This window comes from Histoplasma capsulatum (assembly GCF_000150115.1).
Source record: "Histoplasma capsulatum G186AR genomic scaffold supercont2.11, whole genome shotgun sequence".
Taxonomy (NCBI): domain Eukaryota; kingdom Fungi; phylum Ascomycota; class Eurotiomycetes; order Onygenales; family Ajellomycetaceae; genus Histoplasma; species Histoplasma capsulatum.
The window spans coordinates 511,662-531,821 of NW_025544811.1; the positions used below are offsets into that span (position 1 = coordinate 511,662).

Here is a 20,160-nt window from a genome sequence, read left to right on the forward strand (position 1 = left end):
CTTGTGCTTCTTTCGCCGGACAGTGAGGTTTTTTCAGTTTTCTCTGATTTTGCTGCCAAGGTAGTAGGAATTTGATCTCTTCCGGTTTATTTTGAAGGCTCAATAAGAGAGGAATAGAAAATAACTTAGAATGGGGTCTACCTAGGATATCGGATGTGCTATTCTTTTTCATAGCTGCGAGCTCAATTCAAACGGCTCCATTCCGAATATAACTCTGGCACAGCATATGATAATAAAAGCAACCAGATTTATCAATACACGAAAAGTATTCATTACATGGAGAGTGTGCAGGATACTGCTGAAGAGACGGCAAGTAATTTAACTAGCCAAGTGAGGACATTAGGGGTGATTTAACTCTTAGGGATTACCCAGATATCCCTAGAACTTAGTTGATCTTTGCATTGGTCTGAGTGCATTATTGGCCTAAGTCGAACCACAATTTGAGCCCACGCGTTGGAGTTATTTGTCCCCGGTATTCGTAATTCCATTGTGATTATTAATGTAGAGAGAAACAGCTGTGCAGACAACAATCAATAATTACTCTGTTCATGGACCAAGATTACTATTGACCGATGTAGCAAAAGTATTCCTTAAGCTTTTGCATTGGGGTAATCTTTGTCAGTTATTGCCGTATTGTAGTTTAATATAATACAGAACAGGTAACTTACAAAATTCTCACTGTTACATTTCCACCGCATACATATATATATGAAATTAAATTCTTCTTATCCATGATCAGCTTGAACTAGTTATGCATTGAGAAGTGCAGATTGTTCCCTTCTTCCAACTATCTCCTTGATAGAAGAGATGAGGGAAGAAAATTAAATATATGTATGCAGATACTGTACTACTGTACATCTTTTCTTGCTTGCAATGTGGTAGAAAAGTGTGGTGACTTGGAAATTTTAATAGATCGATATAAACTAGCAGATTTGCCATAGTCGATAGGCAGTTCTTTATGTCCTCTAACGAGTTCTCTCCTCTCTTCTCGCTGTTTCCCAGTCCCAGGAGGGGATGTTCTCCTTTTTTTATGGTGGGCGGACCGCTGACCCCCTTTTGAAGCTGAATTCTGCATCATACTCCTTGCCCAGTAATGATGTTATGGGTGTTTTTCAGCTTCGAAGATGGTTTTAATTTGTTTTAATATCCCCTCCCACACATCGCTTTCTTTCTTTCTTTTTTTTGGCTTGGACATGTGTGTTAATGTTCTGTTATTCGGAAGAAAGGAGTGAGTTATTTGGTTTAATCAATTGGGTGTTTAACTTAACATAACCATACAATCGAGACAACTAAAGGTTAGGGTGAGGATTGCCTTGGAGTTGGTTGGGTTCTTAGGTATTTTAGCTCAGGAAACTGCGGCAATATGCCACAGGCCTCGCCGCATCGGGACATATTCGACGAAGATTCATTTGAGGGTTTTCCTTTCTTTCTTCTTCCTCTTTTTATTCCCCTTGTCCTTCATTCCTTTCACTGCTTTCTTTCTATTTTTCTGGAAGCAGGATTTTTGTGAGATGCGTTATGCAACCGTTCTGTGGTTAACTTACGCTGCAGGGTACGGGTGCCTATCTACCAGAAAAGCCTAAAATATATCCCAAAGTTATGATATTTTGGTCAGAAAAGTAATAGCAGCACGAGAATGTAGAGTAGCTTGAGCTGGGGACAAATATTATAACGACCAAAGAGCCCCGCATTCATAAAAACTGGGCAGGCTCGGTAGTACCTTCAAAGCTCCCGTGGAATCGCCAGGTCAGCTCATTATTCGACCCTTTAATCTTTTGCGCGCTAGGCCAAGGAACCCTGGATTCCACTGGGGCCGCACGATCGACGGCTGGACGAAAGCAAGGAACCATTCCCACTTCCATCCATAATTTTTGTTCTGGAGAGTCGATGACGAGCCCTAGGGTTCTGCTGACCGAGCGAATTATGGACAGAAGACAGGACGTTAATCTGTAGATTTCTGGTACAGGGTCTGCTACATTTATTTGCCTGCTGCTGTACGCAATGAAAGTGTTTGACGTCCTTCGGTGATGATGCGACAGCCTTGTTTCTTGGAGATTTTTGAGGGGTGACTTAAAGTATTGATTTTAAATACCGATTGGAGACTAATGGATTATTTAAACTGGTGCTCTTGTTTCAAGAAACGATGCCAGGATTGGCAACTTGTGTGGGAAGTCGTGCAGTGGAGCGGGCGCGTTTGGTTTGAACGCGATGTCTAACTACCGGTGAATACGGGGAAAAAACCATTGACATGGATTGCGAGCCCGTGGCCTCTCCAATGAGAACCTCCAATAATCCCAAGATAGATAGCTAGATCAACTGCTTGCTTCGAGGAAATCATACCAGGCTACAAGGGTCCAAACTTTGAGACGCGATGCGACAAAACTAAACCCAAAACCCAAAATCGGAACCAGGAACCAGCCAGTGAACTGGGACGTGAAATGGGATACGGACAGGACAGAGAGACGGGGACGGGACAGGATGGGACAGAGGGAGGCGAGATGAGAATGAGAATGAGAACGAGAATGAGACCGGGATCGAATCGAAGGGAACCTGACCTCACCAACAATCGATACTTGGGGGGTGATTGTTATAAGTAACTGTCGAGAGTTGAGCGAGGCTGTATGTATTACATACAGCTGATAGTCCGTACTATACAGTACGTACATACATACATACATATAGATACAGTACAGTACACTCTCGTGACCAAATACAGCCTCCGCAGCAGCCAGGCCAATCACCCAGCGTAGGCCAGCGTCGGTTGAGCCTCCCCAAACCGCCTCCGGAGCCCGTTTCGAGCTAGCCGGGCCTGAGGTACGGGGCCTGCAGGTAACGATTCCTTACTGTAAGCCCGTACCTGACTCTGTCGGTTTCGTCTTCTATTTCTTCTCCTCCTCCTGCTCCTCCTCCTCCTCCCATCTTCTTCCTCTTCTCCTCCGTGTCTCATCTCCATCATTTCTCTCTCTCTCCCTCATCTCTCCTCCTCCTTTCTCTCTCTCTCCCTCCCTCTGGAGAGAGCCCTTCCTCCTCTCCTCCTCTCCTCCCCTCGTTAACCTGTAACTCCCAGGAGAGAAATCTGGGGAATCTGGTCTGTCTGGTGTGGCTGGCTAGGATCGTTGGCTGTCATCCAGTCAACTTCGTCGTCTCCCACCTTTCTTCCGTTTCTCCTAAAACCGTCCTCTCGTGTCGAGCCTTTTTTTCTTTCGTGGGTCCGTCTTCCTGGCCTTCGATTCTCGACTCCGCTCCCTCTTCTTCCTCCCGCACCGTCTCCTTTTATTCGCCCTCGCTCCCCTCCATCCTCTACCATCCTTCCCCATTTTTTTCGACGGTGTCTCTCTCCAATCGTGACGTTGACGGTTCTTTGATTGCCAACTACCTCACTTAGTTAGAAAGGAAGAAGAGAGTGAGACCAATTTTTATAAAAAGGATAAAAAAAACAAAAAGAACAAAAGGAGCAAAAAAAGAGCAAAAAAATTTTTCCTTGGACCGTCTACTCGAGGACTCTTTTTCTTCTGCGAAAGGTAAGCTGAATCAATTGTAAAATTTTTTTTTATATCTTGCTCCCTGTCTACCACACTCCAACCACTCTCCCCTCGAGTCTACTACCAACGAGGCCAATGCCCGATCCCTCGTGTACGTCCGTCCTTTCCTCCCTGCCCACGTACGTCTACAGTCCACTCCAATTGTCCTTTGGCAAGTAATCATCAGATTGGACGCAAAAAAAGAAAAAAAACCGAATACATGTCTAGCCTACAGCATGCTCCTAGCTCGAGGGCAGGTGTGTCGGTCGGTTTGTTCCCGTTTCGAAAGCTGGTCGACTCGGAAAGGACATCATTTACCGTTGTATATCGGTTAGGGAAAGCGAATGGTCGACAGAAAAAAAGTCTGGTGGTTGTGGCTCATCCACAGGGGAAAAAATTGCATCCGATGTTAAATAGCCCAGACTTTCATATGCCTTGATCAATGCATGCATATAGGGGCATGGGGGCTGGGCTTTCTCGATGATACTCATATCCAACAGTGGACTTTCGGACACATCTCAATTCGTCACTTCTGTTCCCATCAACCAACCCTAAGTCTAGTTTTACCTTTCAACGTTGTCTGATTTGGAGCCTGGTCGAATACTATGCTAACAGCTAACATTTTATAAATAAAAATTAGATCTCAATATCTAAGCCGTTGACGCTCTGATTGCGTTCCGCAAGGATTGCTTACATACCGCGGACACATCCACGCCCAAGTGAGGCAAACCTGCGAAGGTACGCTCCGGTCCCCGCTGTTCCCAATTGGCCCCTTTTATTTCTACCTCACTCCAGAAAGGGCCAGGACCCTTCTGGAGCATATTGAACACAATTGACTTTTGCCCCTAGACTTGTGCATCATTGCACTTTGTGGAAATTTCGTTTTTCCACATCGGCCTTCTAGCTGCTTAACTTGTAGGCTTGACAGGTGGAGACGTTGACTCGTCGTTCACCTGGCCTTTGCCATCGATTTTCGAATTTAGCTTTTACTCGAGTTCCAGAATAGATGACGCGACTGCTGCTGAAGAAAGGGTGATCATTTGCCCTTCTTTCTCAACGTCAAACTGGGTATAACTCCCCCTTCCCTCATTCATTTCCCCTCCACTTAAGATTGTCCTGTAAAATCTCCTACACAAGGCTTACGCCCGAGATGGATTGCTGCTGACATAAGTACGTCTTTCTAGCTTTTACTCTCAGTTTTATTTTATATTTGGTCGACTGACCTCTTCACCTTAAAACGTGCCGATTATTATCGACACATAACTCTCTTTAATATTTCACACCAACTAATTTTCAATCTCTTACCATCCATCTTGATACACGACAGTTACTCTCTTTTAACTTCCGTCGTTTCTTTTTTCAACTTTTGAGATATACGGGTTATATTCCAGGTCCTCTCTTTTGCGACAAATAAAACGTGGAAACTTTTCGAAGTGGCCTCCAACCCTTTTCGATTTTACCCTAAACGTTATCAATATGGCTTACCAAAACCGCCCCGCGTCTTCCTTCCAGCCGTGTGACTCTTATTTTGTGGAATCATTTGAACCAGAGTATCCCGGCCCCAGGCTAGGTCCAAAGGAGCATGCAAAATTGATCGCTCGTGAACGTCAATTTGCGATTGCTGATGAGTTGTCAAAGCAAGTAAGCGATGAATACCAGGATGATATTTTAGCACACATGCTCGCGATGGATGTTCGTCTCATGATACTCCTTTTGTTTATCCTCTCACCCCTTTATCCCATGCTCTGGCTAACTAAGAATAGTCCTCGACTCTGCCGGATGTTGATTCGATCGATATCCAGACCGAGATCCAATGGTTCATGCGTCCCTATCTCCTCGACTTCCTCATAGAAGCACATACTGCCTTTCAACTCCTGCCGTCGACCCTATTTCTTACTGTGAACTTGTTAGATCGGTATTGTTCTAAACGTGTTGTTTACAAAAAACATTATCAGTTAGTTGGCTGTGCAGCCTTGCTCATTGCGGCAAAGTATGGCGATAAGAAGGATCGTGTCCCAACAGTTAAGGAGCTCAAAACTATGTGCTGTTCTCAATATGACGACGACATGTTTGTTCAAATGGAATGGCATGTTCTCCAAACTCTAGGTTGGGCAATAGGCCATCCCACTGTTGACAGCTTCCTGCAGCTTGCAGTTGCGGACACTCCCTATGACCCAGAGGTGGAACATCTTTCTCTTTACATTTTGGAAATATCCCTTTTCCATAGGGATTTTGTTTCGAAACTGTCGTCGGATCTCGCTCGGGCTTCGCTGGCTCTCGCTCGATGCGTTCTGAACCGTTCTCAACCCAGAAATGGGGACTGGGCTTCTCATTATGATTCTCTAACACTAGTGAACTTGTCTCAGCACTTGGTCCAGCCATCGCAGGTTCTGTATAGGAAATATTTGTCCGCACGTTATTCACGGGTATCGAGACTTCTGGAGCAATTCCTTGCACACCAAGCCTCGATACCTAAGGCCTACACTCCACCAACCCCCGCCGCGGATACTCCTTCTGAACAGCTTAAACCGTACAATGGAGAGATTGGGCTTGCTACACCCCAAAAGCCCCAGTATCCGTCGACAATGCCCAATGGATACTTAACGCCGCCTATCACTCCGGAAAACGAGGCCTTCGCTGGCGCCGGAAATTCCAACATTCCAAAATCAGTCCCGAGTGTTACCCCAACGCCGCCCTCCAGTGCCCAATTCCCGCAAGCTTATCATCGCCGTCCAGATGAAAATGCCTACAGCCAACATGAGCACTTTGTTCAGCAGCCATCAGCAGGGTACAATGGAGTGTTTTGAAAGGCTCAGATTTAGCTAACAGCGCAAAGCAACGCCTTCCCTGTTCCTTTCGCTTTCAGGTGCGAGGTGATCCAGGCGCGGAAGCTTATCAAGTTTCAACAAATAAATCATACGTCAAACAACCTCGTCATCCATAATATCACGTTCGATAATAACCATTATATTGATACGCGGCCCCCCGCCCCCCGGCCCCCAACTATTTTGGGAGTACCTACATGCGATTGGGGATGCTCCCCATTTGGGCATGTAGCAAATATCACCCGGTATTAAAATCAGGCTTGAAAAAAAAACGGCTAAAAAGCCTCACTTGTCCCGTATGTCGTGTATTTGAAATTTATTTTCCTCTTATTTTCTAATTCACATCTGTCTTTCCCCTTAACCGGATGGATGAAAACTTTTTCCAAATCTAGCATTTGCAAGCGCGAGTCGTTGCTAAATCGAAGATGCCAAAAATTTCTTTTTTTATCTGTGTATCATTTTCCCCCATGTTTTTTATATCATTTTATTTCCTTTGTTAGTGAAGCGTTCCGCGAAATTCATCCATCCATCCATCCATCCATCATCATCATCGTCATTATCATCATCCTCGTCATTTTTCCTCCCAGGTCTCTCCCTCTCATCACCTTCCATTCCCCCCCTCTCCTGTACTCGTTCGGTTGTCTCTTTTTCTTCGCTCTATTTTCGCAGGCCACTGTGTAAACACGTAAGTATGTGTCTGTGTGCATTATTTCATCCTACCACCCTTACCTCTATTCCCTTCCCCAACCTACTACCCACATTACCTACCCCCCAACCCCCTTTTTAATTTCTAATGTTTTGAATATTTTTATATACCCCCATTTGCAATAAGCAATCTAGAAAACTTGTCCTGTAAAATCCCCTCCCCGGCCTTGTTTTTATTTTCTCTTTCTCTCCTTTCTATAACGGAAAGGGGAAGGGAAATGGGCTTTGGGGAAGGGGTGGTTAGGCACAAAAAAATATCCAAAACAATGGGCTCGGTCAACGCAAAGATGGCAGCGCGAAGATATTTCTCTTTTCCTTGTCTTTTTTTTCCCCCACAAAAAGATAAGACCGTGCAAAGACCATCCAATCCAATCCAATCCAATTAAGAATTTTTTTTTCCAAAAAGGAAAAAACTGAATAAAAAATTTAGTTGAAATTGGAAGTTAAGCAGAGGAGTTCCAGCGCCCTACCACCGCTGCTTAACGCTCGCTCAGAATTTCATCTTCCGATAAGAATTGACAAAATAGTTATATGTTTCATTTGTCAGCTCTTCTTTTTCACTTCTCTTTTTCTTTCTTTTCTTTTCTTTTTCTTTTTTTTTTTTTCACTTCGTTTCATTTCATTTCTTTCGCCTTTGCCCGGCTCTCAATTTACCCCCACCAGTCTTGTTTTATAAACAATTGTGTCCGCTCTGGTGCCAGAGCGGGAATGTGGAGACATAATCACCACATGTATATTTATTTACCCATTGTACTGTAGGTACATGTGCATGTGCATGTGCATGTACGCGACGTACCGTATATATGCATTTTGTTGAAAACTGATATAAGTTAATAAGTAATCTGCGGCTCTTTGAAGAGAAGGGACGCTCAGCGAATAGGAAGGTTTTCTTCTTTCTTATGGTCTTGGCGTTTTTTCTCTTTCTTTCACATGTTAAATAATGAGTGTATGGGAGTTTTCTACGATGTAATCCAGAGAGGATGCTAGTATCATTAATAGTTAGTAATGAAGATGGAGATGGAGACGTTTGTTTAACCTTTATATGTATATGTGTGTGTGTGTGTATGTACAGGATGTATGTAACCTCTCATCCCCCTTCTCAAACATGCTAACCCCGTGCTTGATGCACGCCTGCACAACCCCTCAACGCCAAGGATATTCTGCTTGCCTCCAGTCCAGTCTTGGTTCCCTCTGAGGGGTGTGGAGGATCCAATGAATTTTCGTTGCCTTTGAGTGGCGAGTTACGAGCTTATGATCTGATCATGTGTGAGCCTGCACTTGGCCCCTATCCAAGCGCTTGGCTCATGCAATTTCAGGCAAGGATTGATACTTGCTTGAACGTAACTTCAGGACTTTTTTTTTTTTTTTTTTTAAATGGGCTTTTGAAAAGGCTCCATTCGGGAGGCGGCTGGGAGACTGGAAGAGAAGGGGAGTTGTGGGAAGGCGGGTTTGTGTCCGGCTATTGAGAACGTTGTTGTATAATAATGGAAAATAGAGAATGAAGGAAGTGTTGGTGGGCGGGAGATTTGGGTTGTATCTTTCATGTGGGATCGTAGCAGCAGCACTGGCATGGTGGCTGTAGTGTTAAGTGTCATGTATTTTTCTAGCCATGTGAACACCAATGTAAGTAGTCACGGATGGAACTCTGATGGCTATAAAGCCAGTCAATTTTCCTTTCCATATCGACTGCAATGATAGCTTGGCTATATATAGGAGGCCTTGAGAAAAAGTTTCTGGAAATACAAGTGCATTCGGTTCCGCTTGAAGAAATGGGGGTTGTTATCTACCTGTCTTCTATTAGGCCACTGGGACAAAAGAGCTCTATCACCACCATGGTGGTTTAGAGGGGGGGTTGGGAATCACCCAATCCGACATCCCCCTCCCCAAGGTGGGAGTGTTAGAAAGCTGATATGACTAGTGGTTATTATTCGAAGAACTCGTTAGCATGAAGGAATGGTATTTATTCTACCATCAAGACATACTATGCACGGCTTTGAATTCGTGTCTTGGATTGGCCGTTTTCCATGCGAGCAACTCAGAGAAAAATCAGGTGCTGATCCCCGTTGCCATTTGTCAAGAAAGACAGCAATTTCTTTCTATCTGGAGGCACACAGGCCGACATAGTTGTATCGCTATTGAACTATTATGTCATATCGACCCCCTGCATGCGTAAGCTCCCTGACCCCTGTTGTCTCAAATCTGACAATTGCTGATCCGCAGCCCAATCCTAAGCTGTCGTTCCGGGTAAACAAAAGATCCAAGATCTTGATGGCCACACCTGTCTATCTGGCGTACCAGTATATGTCATATAGCAGACTACCCCTCCCTGCCCAGATATTTATGACCGTCTCGTTGAACCTTCTGGCATCCTGTGCCACATGCAAGCCCCACATTTCTAGTGTGAGTTCACGGTGTGTGGATCCACCCCCTGAATCGTTTCCAATGCCGCCAAATCGACGCCGGCTTCGCCAGGTCTGTGCATGACAGGGAGCGTTGACGGTGGCTTTTTTAGCGGTCTCTTGGCGGCGGAGGTCGGTTTGTTGCCAAGGACGCCAAGAACGGATGGGGAACGGTCAATGTTTGCTTTTGGCCAAGACCCGGTTATGTAATTATGTAATCAGCGGGGATATGCCAGGGTTTTCCAAGTACCCTTGGTTCTTGAAGGCCTGGCGGCCGATTGTTGGACGAAGAGTGTGGATTTAATGTGGAGAAATTGCTCGGGATGTGGCCAAGCACTGGCAAGCAGAGCATAAAATGGAGCATGATTGGGATATCGACACTCTAGTTATGCAGATTCCTCGTTGGATGTCAGCTTAAAGGCCACAATGCTTGTCGGGCACCCGGATGGAGGTCTTGGCTAGGCGGTGTCGAGATTTGTTGCCTGCTTTTATTATTCTTGAGACAAATTTATCACCAGCATTCCTTTTGAACAGTGCTTGGTTTTCCAGCCTCCAGAAGGACAGTGCCAGGCCATAAATATTGGCAAACATCGGTCCTCATAGATGAGATTGCTGGTCAGGAATCATACCCCAATCCTCCGAAGAATCAGGAACAGCCGTAGTCTTCCTCCGTGCTCTGTGTATCTCTCCATCTCGCACCTGCATGTTTTGCAGCTGGCAAATGCGAAGGATTTCTGGCGGTGGGCCGTTAGTCTCAACTCCCTCTGGAGTTACCTGGCTGATTTTCTATGAATGGGCCAATTCGCCGTACGCATCGCAATATCGACAGTGTGAAGCTGCCAAACATCAGGTTGTGTTGTAACTTTGTACCCAGTATGTGACCGGCTGTGTGCTGATCGACGCTGGAACGAAACTTAATAGACGAGCAGGAGGACACTGACCCTGCATAGCCCATACAGAAAGAAGTACATTATATTATTGTTTGGCGTTGTTTGGTAAACCTGCTGTCTCCTGCGTATGGCTCTTTGTAGAAGACTTTGTGAAAGAAGCTTGACATTCGTCATGCTCATATCGAAACGCCCTGCGGGCTCTTGTGAAGCATGAGGGTGTTCCTGTTCCTATGTGGTAAGATGGATCTGATGGGATCACATATCCAGCACCATTGTGTCTATTGTTTGGAAGGAGAGCTAGGAAGAGGGTTTTCTGGCAATTTTGACCATGTATCTTCTTCATGTTGTGTCATTCTTGTTGCCAAGTCCCTGAATCGTATCCCGGACCTTGAGTTCATGTGGATCCCCTGGCTAGCTTCCATTGTCAACCTTGGCAGGGCTAAAATAGCTGGATGTTTGGCTCTCAGTGTGGGACCGAGCTCTTGGTATTTCTTGTGGATCCCGTTCTCTTTTTTTCGGTGACGAGGAGTTCTGATTTCCTTGAAGCATCGATGCCAGTAATAACTCCCGCACAGACAGGCGGCGTATAATTTGGGGGGCAACAAAACAGCGGCTGGCAGGAGGAGATTCATCTACGAATAGACAAAAGTTGACTTACACCGACTAGTAGAGTGAGGGTGTAAAAAGTTCCAGACTTTTTGATATATGCCCAAATCTCCGTCCGCCTACATTGACACGGATGGCAGCATATCCACCCATGGATTCGGCTGACAATGGCCTGCCGATTTTAATATCGTGTTCTGGGCGGCGGAGTGTAAGCCATCCCCAACCCCTTGACGTGCTCTCTGGTGCGTCTGGCAGCATGGATGCGATTTGGGTAGTGGGTCGGCGGGCGGAGTTGTTTCCACTCCACGGGGTCTTGGGCAAGTTCCATCATTCATCGAATTTTTTCCTTCATTCCCTTTCTTTCTCTTCCCATGGTCGCCGTCTCTATCTGTCTCTCGCTCTCTGGCTGGCTTGGCCGTGGTCAGAATCATTTTTTATTCTGCCTCTCTCGTTAAAATAGCACACGTTATTTCGTAACTCATTCGTTGCATGGCACGGTTGGCTACAGTCAATCTGTCAATCCATATTCCGATCCTTTACTCCCTTATATATTTCCTACTCTTCCCGTCTCACAACTCAAACCTGATTGACACCTGCTGGGTTTGCAGGCGTTTTCATTCGTCATCTGGATGATTGCATCCCGCTCGACTTTTGCTGCGTTTTGAGTCCCTTTTTTTTTTTTTTTTTTTTTGGTCTTTTGCCGCTTTTCTGCAGCGTTTCAGGTAAATGTTCGCTTCCTTCCCACTCCTGGCGGCTCCCTGGAGATCCGTTTGCTCCCTCTTCGAGGGCGGAAGCGACAATAATGGGCGGAGTGTGAAATGGTTAGATGTGAGTTATCACTGTGTTATCACTTCAACGCCCAGTTTATCTTGGACCTCGGCGGTTACGTGAGGCGCAAACCCAACAAGACCCCATTCGAGAATCACAAATTGTATTTCCTCTGCGATTCTCCTTTACGTCTTGTCCTAGATATCGGCATTGACTAAACAAGTATCTGTCTATTTATCTATAGGGTTTGCGCGGGATCGCTTCCGTCCTCGTCATTCTCACCCACCTAGCCCGAGCCTGGGACTACGGCCTATTCTCCCCGAATGGCAAGGATACACCCCCCCGATTGCTCCAGCTCCCCATTCTGCGCATCCCCTGGCAGGGCAGAATTGGCGTCACTATCTTTGCCTTCCTGACCGGGTACGTCTGCGCCCTTAAGCCGTTGCAACTGTCCCGTGCGGGAAACTATACCGCAGCGTTCTCCTCCATTTCCAAGAGCGCATTCCGCCGCCCACCTCGTCTTATACTTCCTGCAACAATTGCCATGGTTCTTGCCTGGGCCGTAGCGCAGCTGGGCGGTTTCACAGTTGGTAATAGGGCGGATTCGGATTGGATTCGGTTTGCGAGCCCTGTGGTGGAGGACTCGCTTTTGAAGGAAATCATGCGCCTGTTCCGCGTCTTCAGAAGCACTTGGACAAATGGACACATGGACTACGATGACCACCAGTGGGCACTGCTGCCACTGCTTAAGGGCTCCATGATTATTTATGTCGTGCTCTGTGGCACGATGTATATGCAGTACCGGTACCGGATGATGGTATACTCCATTATGTTTATGTACTTCTGGCAGCACCCAGGGCCCGATACAGGTTAGTGTTTGAAATAACCACCTAAGAATAAAACAACACAAAAATAAAATAAAATCATCATTGATGCAGGAGTTTAACACAAAACTTACTATACAGAAACCTTCGGCCAACAACTCTTCGTCGGCATGTTCCTCTCCGATCTCGCAAACGATCAATCTTTCCAGATGTACGTCTCCACCCTTACCTCTTCCCGTCGCATCTTCAGCGTCACAATCGCTATCCTAGGCCTCTCCCTTGCCTCTTTCCCCGGTGAACAACCAGAATACGCAGACTGGTCTCAATTTCTTCTTCAAATTGGCCAAACCATTTTCCCCAGCGGTGTCAACCTCGGCAAACGCTTCTCCGCTCTAGGCCTCGATCTGATCGTCTTTGCCATCTTCCTGTCCCCAACCACCAAATCCATCCTCTCAAAACGCCTCTTCCTCTTCCTCGGCCGCAACAGCTTCGCTGTATACCTCTGCCACGGCACCCTCCTCCGCGTCGTCCTGACCTGGATGATCTATGGCATCTCCGGCCAGCCGTGGGAACCTACGAAGAATAAGGACGGTGAAGTCGTTCCGCCGCCCTGGTTGCCGCGCGGCGGTCCTGTTGTCTTTGCTATTGCGATCCCCATATGGATCTGCATTGTGTACTTCGTTGCGCATCTCTGGACGACGTACGTCGATGCATTCTGCGCAAGGCTTACACACAGGTTAGAGGCCCATGTCTTTGAACCGAACGAGAAAGAGCACGGTAGATTGCCGCGATAACGAAATTTGGTTCGTTTTGAACCTTTTACTCTTTTCCTTGATGGCAGATTCCCAGGTATATAATTGTACGGTACTTGCGCACACCGCTGGTCACGTACATGTGGATGCCGAAGTGGACGGAGTGGGGAATTTTATATCATTTCCACATTACAGTTTGTGCCACTCCAGGGGGTACTTTTTGCTCCTTTTCTTTTAATCAGTCTTCTTTGTCAATATTAATTTCCGGCTTACTATATCCCTTTTGATTTTTTTTTTCTCGTTTTCAACATGCATTTCCTTCCTTGTATACATAACAAATACCATACATTATTCCCCCGCTGGTGCGTCCAGCTCTGGTTTTTGATTTTTGATTACATACTCTTTTTATTCTTTTGCTTTTGGTTGCTTCATTCATGACTTAAATGAATTTCAGCTCTAGACATCATAATTTAGATCTTAAATCTTCTTTTTATACATCATCTTCACCATCAGAATTTTCAGGTTTAATTTCAATTCCATTCATTTTATATCATAAATATCCCTGTGTATTATTTTTGTTAATTTTTTATATTCTATTTTATACCAGTTCCATGTATGAAGGTCTGTTACAAACCTACAGCACAACTCTGAAAGCCATTGAACAAGAAGCAACTAAATAAAAGAGAGTATGCAAACTAGTAGTTGGAAAAGAGAAGATTCAGTTAGTCAATAAAAACAACAGATTATGTGATATAGTGGATCATCTTGATCACTCAGATCACTTGAGTGAGTGAAGTGATCACAGCTATTCTCACTCTAATAGCTATCTTGATAAGAGCTATCTGAGCTATTCTCATGTATCTCAAGATGTATTTAAACACACTCATTACCCTTAGAATCAAGAAGCTTATCTTCTTGATCACAATTAATTTTATATTTCTTATACTTCTTACTCTTATTCTACAATGTTATAAACCTGCAGCACAAGTCAGAGCTTATTGAATAAGAACTAGACTGGCTGTGTGACCATGCATGGGACTGGGACCAAATTTTTCCTCAGTCCCATTATTAGATATCTTAGTCCTGGTCCCATATAGTGTTTAGCAAATTAGTCACTTTACACTGTTTATATTATAAATCTAGTCCCAGATCATGTTTTACTAATAAATTAGTGATCCTGGTCCCATTTGGTCCCATTTTACAAAATGGGACCAAATGGGACCATGATTTACCCTATATAGGTTGGCAGCAATAGATAGGTTGGCAGCAGTAGGTAGGTTGGCAGCGGTAGATAGGTTGGCGGCGATAGATTAGCAGCGATAGATTAGCAGCAATAGATTAGCAGCGATAGATTAGCAGCAATAGATTAGCAGTGATAGATTAGCAGTGATAGATAGGTTGGCAGCGGTAGGTAGGTTGGCAGCAGTAGATAGGTTGGCAGCGATAGATTAGCAGCGATAGATTAGCAGCGATAGATTAGCAGTGATAGATAGATTGGCAGTGGTAGGTAGATTGGCAGCGGCGGGTAGATTGGCAGCGGTGGGTAGATTGGCAGCAGCAGGTAGATTAGCAGCAGCACTAAGCAAGATAGGGGTAATATCTCCACCAATCATATCATCAGATTGATGTATTATATAATCATCAGAATGGGACCAAACTTGAGTCAAAATCATGATCAGTCCCAGATCATGTTCTGATTTTGATAGTCAGTCACTTTACATGGAATATCAAGATTTTTTAGTCCCATTTCACTCATATTTTGATAATTCTAGTCACTTTACACTCCCATTCTGATTCTGATCTCACTAAAATAATGCCAAGAAATGGACTGAAACCAAATCAAATCAAATCAAATGTGAAATTCATGATCCCACTGGTCAGTCTACTTCCCACTGTGGTGTATAGAACAATCTTCTTTCATACAAAATGCTCAATGAATAACATTGTGGTTCAGATGCTCTGAATTTTCAACATTCTGTGAACTCAGTGATTCTTTGTCTTCTTTATCTTTCTTTTTGCAATAAGTACAGTTGTTGATTCTATATAGATAAAAGATTCCATAATATGAATGATTTGAGTCTGTTTGTTGCCAGTTGATATCATCCTCTTATACTTGTATATGGTATTCACAATCACAATCATACAATGTATATTTCTTGTGTCAAGGGTGTTTCATATTGGCTATTTCTTTATTCATTTGCTTAGTATAGTACTTGCATTCACTGTGTAATAACTTATACATTCTGAATTCATTTGTGTCTTGAAACTGTTGATGATACTGTTTATATTCTTTTCAGATTTATTGTTCATAATTTATTCAAAACTTATCTATAGCTCACTGAATGCATGCTAATTCTTGAGCTCACTCTTCTTCTCATTAATATCTATAAATTGTTTCAATCTCTATTCTGACAATTTATATTTCATGACTTTCTTTACTTTTCTTATTGAATTTTTTTATTACTCTTAGATATTCTATTTTCTGTGACTTTGTTGTTGTATATAATCTCTTATCTTATTTCTCAGAGCATTGTCTGATTATATGTTCTGACTTCTTACAATTGAAACATAACTTCTTATATTAACATTTCTATTTCTTATCATTGTTTTTTTTTGATGATAGAGTGGTATTCAACTTCATCAGATATGAATTATAATAGTCACTTCATTTCTTATAAATTCTGATTGTGAATGTGTAGTAATCTTTTTTCTCTAATCTATATTTATGAAGTCAATTATTGATTCTGATGACTATTTCAATCATTGTCAATAACTCTTCAGATCTCTGAGCTAGTTTCAATATTTCATTCTTGATTTTTTCATATAGTTCTTGATAAAATTGTACTGTCAAAGCTTTACTATTTCAGTTCAGATGTAAGTTTAGCTGCTGATACTCAGATATATATCATACAGCTGATTCTGCTTATTTAAACTGATATAGTTTTTGAGCTGCTGAATGTTTTTCATTGATATTTCTGAATATCTGCTGTAACTGATGAGTAAATCTGATATAGTTATAAAAGATTTTTATAATTTGTTTATTATAATCTTTTTTTACTTTATGAAATCATGATCTGATTCTTGATTCAAATCAGTTGAATGTAGATTCTATCAAGAATATTGATGCTAATAAAACTTTGTTCAGTTCTTCTGTCAGCTTAGATGCATTTACAGTAAGATAAATATTCATCTGATTAAAAAAGACTCTCAACTTTTCATATTCTTCACTGAATGATGTGAAAGAATTGTACTTGAATTCTTGAATACTGATTACTTACTTCAGCTTGCTGCAATATTCAAGTAACTTCTTTACATCATACTTTTCATCATCAACAATTAATTTTATCTTGAATACTATAGTTAACTTTTCTTTAGAGCTTTGAAATTCATATCTTTAAACTTAGCTAGTTATATTAAGCTTAATTCTGTCTTAATTAACAAGTTATTTCTTCAAATAGAGATCTCTGTGATCTTGAATTAGAGATGATCAATATTGCTACTAAGTCTCTAATCTAGTAAGCTTTTTACTGATTATAAGATAAAATTGAGTCTTATAGAGTGTTGCTGAGCTTGTTCACTAAGTCAGAAGATAGTGCCACTATCATAGATTAAAATATAATATTAAGAAAAATATCTAGAATAACTAGTAATTGTAACAGGCGTGCCACCGATTAAGCAGATGTTACCGATGTTGCAGATCAAACTGTTTGTACCATCTGCACAGTTTGTACAATCTGTTTCAACAGCAATATCAACAGACTTGACACTATTCTGATAACAGTTTATGAATTGATTAAGAAAAGAAAGAGAAGAAAGATCAGAAGAAGGGGTCATACAAGAGGATTCTTATAGAAGAAGAATCAGAACAGAAGAATATCAGAGATCATACTGCAGTGAAGTGTGGAGCAGAAGAATGTTAAGAGTTATGCAGAGGAATCATTAGAGACTACACAAGTGTGGAGCAGAATTGTGAGAAAAGAGGTGTTCTGTGGATGTGCAAGAGTATGTGAGAGGGCAAATGAGTGATAGAGGATTGATTGCATAAGTTAACTTACTAGTGGGTGCTAACCCATCACATTATCCCCCTCTACTGAGGCAAGTGAGGATTTGTAGACATCAAGTGTGATGATGTCTTTCATAGTAGATGTGGGTTCCCAGGTTGGGTGATTGTACCCTACCCATTTGACAAGGTATTTGTGGTGGCAGTGACTGGTTCTATCACCAAGGATTGCTTCAATTTCCCATTTGAGTTCATTGTCTTCTTCTACAATGGCAGGTGGTTGTCAGTTGGAGGTCTTTTGTGAAGAAAATGAGTTCTCAGCTGTGGGTTGAAGCAGATTTGTGTGAAAGACATCATGAATGTTAGGCAGAATGTTCAGTTGATAGTTGTGAGTGTCTAGCACTTCTACTACTGTGTATTTGATGTGACAGTAGTTCAGTGTATGTGAGAAGTGATTCATTCTTATATTCTTGAGATCTAATCAGATCTTGTCTTCTATACTATAATGAGTTGCAGAACTTCTTCTGATGTTTGCTTAATTCTTATAGTCTTATTGAGTGCTGGTCATTGAAGCTTCAATTCACTTGTGAGCTTTCTTAAGCTTGCTGATTATATTCTCTGCCATCTGTACAGAACTGTGGACATATATGATTTCTTGAAGAGTCTCAGAGAAGTTCAGAATCTCTAAATCATAATTATATAAAAGAAAGAACAGACTTACATCTGTTGTAGCAGAATCTCAGCTGTTTATAGCAATCTCAGTATACAGCAGTAGATTGCTCCAGTCATCTTATATATAGTTGCAGAACTTTCAGAGAATATTCTTAACTGTCTGTATCATTCTCTCAGTGACTTCATTGATCTCTGAGTGATACACTGTTGACAACTTTTGCTTGATTCTCAGTAGTTGATATATATAAGTTCAAAGTGCACTCATGAACTGACTGTCTCTATCTGATACAATGAACAAAGATAGACTGTGTATATGATAGAATAGACTTCTGACAAAGATGTTCACAACAACTTCAGCATTCATCTTATCACAGAGTTACAGTATCATACTCTTGCTGAGACAATTGACAATGACTAGAACATTTATAGAACCACTGCTCTCAGATAAGAAAACTGCAAAGTCAATAGCTATATTATATTAAGTTCATTCAGAGACAGACAGAGATTTTAGTATTTCTTTTCAGCACTCATATCATACTGTTACTGAGCCACAGCAGTTGCAATTGCATACAAACCAGCATACATCCTTCAATATATCCAGTCAGTAGAATTCTTGAGTGATGATACTGTACATAATCTTATACTCTGAGTGCTCAGTTATCAGTGAGTTGTAGATATCTTGCATAATCTGTGTTCATAAAGATTCTGAATTAGAGACCCATCATCTATCTTGAAAGTGTAGATAGTTGTCATCATCAATCAAACATGCTGAGATATCTGTTCTTGAATATACATCTGCAGAGAATCAAGATACTTTGCTTTATATGACTTCTACAGTCTGTTGTCAGAATTCATCCATCTCTGCTGCTTGCTTTCATTATTCTTTGAGCAAAGGTTTCTGAGCTCAGAACAGATTAACATGTACACAGAAGCTATCTGATTATCTGAAACTTTCTATAATTGTGGAGTCAATTAACTAATGTTCTCAGTGCTTTCATCTGTCATCTAGATTATCAGAGAGCATATCTTATTCTCTGCAGAATAGAGCATCTGCAAGAGTGTTTTCTGTCTCTGATCAGTAATAAATCACAAACAAGAAATAGCTGAGAAACAGTAATCAGTGTATATACCTCTCTGTAAGCTTGTGAGTGGTTGTAAAATATTCTAAATTCTTATAATCAGTGACAATCTCAAACTTCTCAATACTCATGAGCTCAGATTCTCATTCTTCAAGACATTGTATGATTGCCAGAAGCTTCTTGTTGTAAATCTTATAGTTACACTCAGTGGATGACATTTTTTTTGAGATGAAGGCACAGAGTTATAGAACATCTTCATTGTCATATTATATCAGTGCTTCATCTACTACATAATCTGAAGCATCTATCTCAAGAATCATATACTTATCTGAGTCAAACAACTGCAGCATTGAGATGGTTGTGAATATATGCTTCAATTTCTTGAAAGCAGTGTCTGCTTCAGTGATTCATTGAAATACAGTGTTTTTCTGTGTCAGATCTGTTAGTGGTTGTACAATATCTGAGAAGTCTCTGATGAACCTTCAATAGAAGTTGATGAATTCTAGAAAACTTCTAGTCTCTTTTATCAAGATAGATGCCTCTCAGTTGAGAATTGCTTTCATCTTTTTAGAATTCATTTGTACACCTTTTTCAGCTTCAATGATGAATTCTAGATAGATTATAGACTTGATTTTGAAGTTGCATTTGTCAATGTCCACTTGTAGTTCTGCTTCTCATAAACAGTCAAGTATCTGTCATATATGCTTGCAGTGTTCAGTGAGTGATCCATTGGTGAAGATCAGAATGTCATTCATGTACACTGATATGATCTCATCAAGCAGATCTCATAGAGCTCAGTTGATATATTTCTGAAATGTGCTGGAAGTATTTGCTAGTTCAAAGAGGATCACTATCCATTTGTATAGTTCATAGCACATACAAAAGACAGTTAGTTATTTATCACCTTCATTAATCCTTATCTTGTAGAAGGCTGCAGAGATGTCAAGCTTTGTAAATCATTTTACTTTTTCTATCTGCTTGAGTGTCTCATTGATGAGTGGAAGAGAATATCAGTTCTTTTATATAATCTTATTGAGTCCTTGATAGTTGACACAGAATTGTAAGCCTTCTTCTAATTTCTTTGTGAATAGTACAGAGGCTGCAGTGTGTGACGGGTTA

The 20,160-nt window shown here is 42.0% G+C and overlaps 5 protein-coding genes across 5 annotated transcripts; 3 read left to right on the plus strand and 2 right to left on the minus strand.

The window, feature by feature from the left end:
* Positions 1–2,556: 2,556 nt before the first annotated feature.
* HCBG_07243 (uncharacterized protein) lies at positions 2,557–2,919 on the minus strand (the record flags this gene model as incomplete). Its single annotated transcript, XM_045434292.1, has 3 exons — positions 2,557–2,572; positions 2,677–2,823; positions 2,858–2,919. 3 exons carry the CDS (start codon positions 2,917–2,919, stop codon positions 2,557–2,559), a joined length of 225 nt encoding a protein of 74 aa, XP_045285083.1.
* A 1,914-nt stretch (positions 2,920–4,833) lies between these two features.
* HCBG_07244 (G1/S-specific cyclin CLN1) lies at positions 4,834–6,494 on the plus strand (the record flags this gene model as incomplete). Its single annotated transcript, XM_045434293.1, has 2 exons — positions 4,834–5,213; positions 5,285–6,494. The coding sequence occupies 2 exons, from the start codon at positions 4,998–5,000 to the stop codon at positions 6,326–6,328; spliced, it is 1,260 nt and encodes a 419-aa protein (XP_045285084.1).
* Positions 6,495–9,196: 2,702 nt separating this feature from the next.
* Positions 9,197–9,804, plus strand: HCBG_07245 (uncharacterized protein; the record flags this gene model as incomplete). Its single annotated transcript, XM_045434294.1, has 2 exons — positions 9,197–9,523; positions 9,673–9,804. The coding sequence occupies 2 exons, from the start codon at positions 9,197–9,199 to the stop codon at positions 9,802–9,804; spliced, it is 459 nt and encodes a 152-aa protein (XP_045285085.1).
* A 243-nt stretch (positions 9,805–10,047) lies between these two features.
* On the minus strand, positions 10,048–11,204 carry HCBG_07246 (uncharacterized protein; the record flags this gene model as incomplete). The annotated part of the gene is made up of 5 exons (XM_045434295.1): positions 10,048–10,184; positions 10,225–10,392; positions 10,452–10,618; positions 10,728–10,972; positions 11,070–11,204. The coding sequence occupies 5 exons, from the start codon at positions 11,202–11,204 to the stop codon at positions 10,048–10,050; spliced, it is 852 nt and encodes a 283-aa protein (XP_045285086.1).
* Positions 11,205–11,672: 468 nt separating this feature from the next.
* On the plus strand, positions 11,673–13,332 carry HCBG_07247 (uncharacterized protein; the record flags this gene model as incomplete). Its single annotated transcript, XM_045434296.1, has 3 exons — positions 11,673–11,774; positions 11,959–12,583; positions 12,680–13,332. 3 exons carry the CDS (start codon positions 11,673–11,675, stop codon positions 13,330–13,332), a joined length of 1,380 nt encoding a protein of 459 aa, XP_045285087.1.
* Between the last annotated feature and the right edge of the window lie 6,828 nt (positions 13,333–20,160).